At 35.5% G+C, this 3176-nt stretch overlaps 1 protein-coding gene across 1 annotated transcript in view; it reads right to left on the bottom strand.

The window, feature by feature from the left end:
- Positions 1–2413, bottom strand: part of LOC107617660 (cryptochrome-1) — a 6090-nt gene extending 3677 nt beyond the window's left edge. The window contains exons 1-2 of the mRNA XM_016319477.2: positions 1148–2413; positions 1–197 (exon numbers count right to left, since the gene is read on the bottom strand). The exon at positions 1–197 is cut by the window's left edge and continues 16 nt beyond it. Coding sequence (XP_016174963.1) covers positions 1–197; positions 1148–1460 — 510 coding nt within the window. The 5' untranslated portion in view covers positions 1461–2413. The remainder of the gene's footprint in view (positions 198–1147) is intronic.

The raw sequence follows: 3176 nt of genomic DNA, 5'->3' as shown, positions 1-3176 counted from the left end.
AGAAATAAGGGAAACAGATTTCATTTGCATGTGCAAGCATTTCTTCCAAAAAGGATCAAAGGTTGTAAAAGCATGTCCACGATCATCATATACTTCCCATGGTTCGTACAACAGATCCCCATTGTAGCTTTGCACCGATATGCCAGACTCCACTAGTTTTTCTTTGATGTTGTGATCGCGAACAAGTGAAACTGGATCTGAGAAGAGAATTGGGAAAATAAAGAGGTCAGATACTCATATACGGATATTTTATAGTTCATTATCAGCCACTCCTTTTAATAACAACAACGTTTCAAGTCTCAACTAAATAAACGTGTTCTCTAAAAGCTATTTTGGGCAGGGATCAAATTCTGCTCCATTTAACACATCAGAGATAGAAACAGCTTCATATTTGAATCACAAGTACCAAAAGGCAGTACAAAGCATGTTCATTTCAGGAAACAACATTAGAGCTTCACACAAAAATTCTATGTTCTTTGGTTAACTAGTTGATGATTGTTGGGACAAACAATAATATTACATGTTACTTGATCTGTTGTGAGAAAAAATTCTGGCAGCAAACAAAATGAATTTCCTCTATCTATAGATTCAGAAAGCATTAAGCAATGCTTCTTATTGTCCTTAAGTTAATGCCTTGAGCTCTACAGCATATTCTGATATGCACCATGCTTCTATTGATGTGATTGTCAAATCATGCTTGCCTTATGGTGTAGTAAGATAATTCTCCACTTAATGCAAAGACCTGTAAATTGATTTTGACAATTAACTATTTGAAGACAAACATTATTTTACTTGCTTAAACTTTATTGCTGCTCTGCAATCTCCCTGTCAACAAAAATTAACTACATACATTTATAAGGCAAGGTTTTCCACATTACTGAATGTCCCTCAAGAATCAAGAATCATGTGGGATCCAGACTAAATTTGATTAATACCACTCTGTCAATCAAGGACCGTTCCAATTAATCTCTATCCTCAATGTCTCTAATTTTCTTAAATTAAAAAAATACTTTATAGCTTCTTTAATTTTCTAAGATCCAAAACATCATACACGAAACAGTACACAACAACTAAAAATTAGCTTATACTTTTATAAAGTATGAGGCTACTTCTATATTAAGCTACCTTATGTGCTGCAATTACTTACCATACAAATGGTTAAACACTACTTTTGTTGCTTGGACAGCATTCACACACTCCAAAAGTGCATCAAGAGTACTATGAGTCTTGATCAGCACAAGTTCAGCTCCAAGAGATTTCAGTGACTGATACAAGTGAGCGAGTGACTGCTTCAACCACCACCTCGAAACTCGGCCTGGATAGAATTGCCCTTCCTCTTTAGGACACCATATGTATACAGGAAGTACAGAACCATCCCTTGCAGCAGCAGCTAATGCAGGGTTGTCCTCTATTCTAAGGTCCCTTCTAAACCAAACAATGGTTTTGTTGTTGCTACCCATGTTGTGTTAGGCTTCAAATTTTTCATAGCACAAGCGGAAGCTTTAAGCTTTACTTCTCCTCATATAATACTAGCTCTTAATTCCCATGAGCAAGCACAATAATCTACCTCATAAAGTTGACTATTTTCCTGTTCAAGATCCCCCACCAAAAACAGAAAGTATCTGAAGGAAGAAGATTGATGATAACCCCTGATATTGGCAACAAAGGTTGGATTGGATCTGAGATTTCTTTCAGAAGTAAAAGATAACACTAAGAGCCTCAAAATCAACCTAACATGGTGTATGCTACTCAAGATGTGTGAACAACTTGCATGCCACTTTACTTTCTGGAGGGTATCCAACCAAATCCAACTCAGAAACGCCTTCCCCACATGTCTCTCTCACTCACTAGCCCCAATTTAAAGGAAGACTCCCCAAATTTTAATATAAAAAATTGGGGGAAATCTCCAATTGACTAAAGAGTAATAAAGGTTGGAAGAGCATAAATAACAATAAAGAACATTATCCACAATCAACTTGACCTGGAATTTGTCAGATTACACAACCAAACAAACAAATTCCTTGAAGACCAGAGAGGTAAATAACTAACTGGAAAGTTCTTCAACACCATCAGCCACACAGAACAATCTTCAAACACTTGAGCTGCACAATAAGAAAGATATCAAAATTGACAATTTCACATACCCTTTAGGCAGATATTAAGATATTCACAATAGCCCAATAAGAGATAAGACGTAGAAGCAGCAAGGATCGAATCAAATCTAGCATATGCAGTGTACACAGGCAAAAGTTAATGAATCATCAAAGTGTTGAGAGAGAGAAAGAGTGAGATGTGTGAGGATATAATTGGTGCATATGATCACGTGGGGCAAGATCACATGTGAAGGTAGAGAAACAAAGAGGGTAAGAGACGTGCACTGATAATAGTGGGAGACAAACACATCACAAATTGGTGTATCTTTTCTTGAACAAAGACAAAAGGATAAGAACAATATTGGAAGGAACATGTCACTAGCAACTTCCACAATTTGTGTGAATATGGACGAATTTTTACCCCACTAAGTCAATTAAATTAGCAAAATATCTTGCAACATGATAAAATTAACAACAGTAAGTTGTGGATTCGTGTGTCAATAATGCATTGGTACTGTTTACTTTGAGAACTACATTGTTTAGTACTGTAGACTGTGTTTGGTGGAATGAAATAAAATTATTTCAGTTCGGATTCCTTACTTGTGGGGGACATGTATAGTAACTTGCATAAATTGATGATGTTTATTGGGAATAAATTTTACTTGGTTTCTACAAAGATTGTTACTTCTTTGCTTTTTCTTTTCTTTCTTTTTTTTTAATGAAAGATAGGGAGACTCGAATCTATCGGCAACGTCTAGATGAGTATAGAGAGACTATGCCGTTTGAGTTATAGCTCGTTGGCCTTCGCTTTATCTTTTTATACATCTTTCTTTATGTTATACAAATGGAACTCTTGTTTTTAAGGAAAACTTTTATATATCAAGAAATAGATGATGTGATTCAACTGCTTTAAGTGATAGCTTAGTGGTAATTGGTAAGCATGAAATGAGGAGAGTTTTCCTTTTTGGGGTTGAAATGATTGCTTGAAGTAGCTGTTCCTGTGTTCATAAAACACTCAAAAGTATAGTTAGTTCGTCTTAGACCGTATTGAACTTGATTTTTTTTTTTTTTTTGTGAGATGAA

This window comes from Arachis ipaensis, chromosome B09 (assembly GCF_000816755.2).
Source record: "Arachis ipaensis cultivar K30076 chromosome B09, Araip1.1, whole genome shotgun sequence".
NCBI classification, from domain to species: domain Eukaryota; kingdom Viridiplantae; phylum Streptophyta; class Magnoliopsida; order Fabales; family Fabaceae; genus Arachis; species Arachis ipaensis.
The sequence above is the reverse complement of the archived record's forward strand: the minus strand, read 5'-3'. Positions and strand labels throughout refer to the sequence as shown.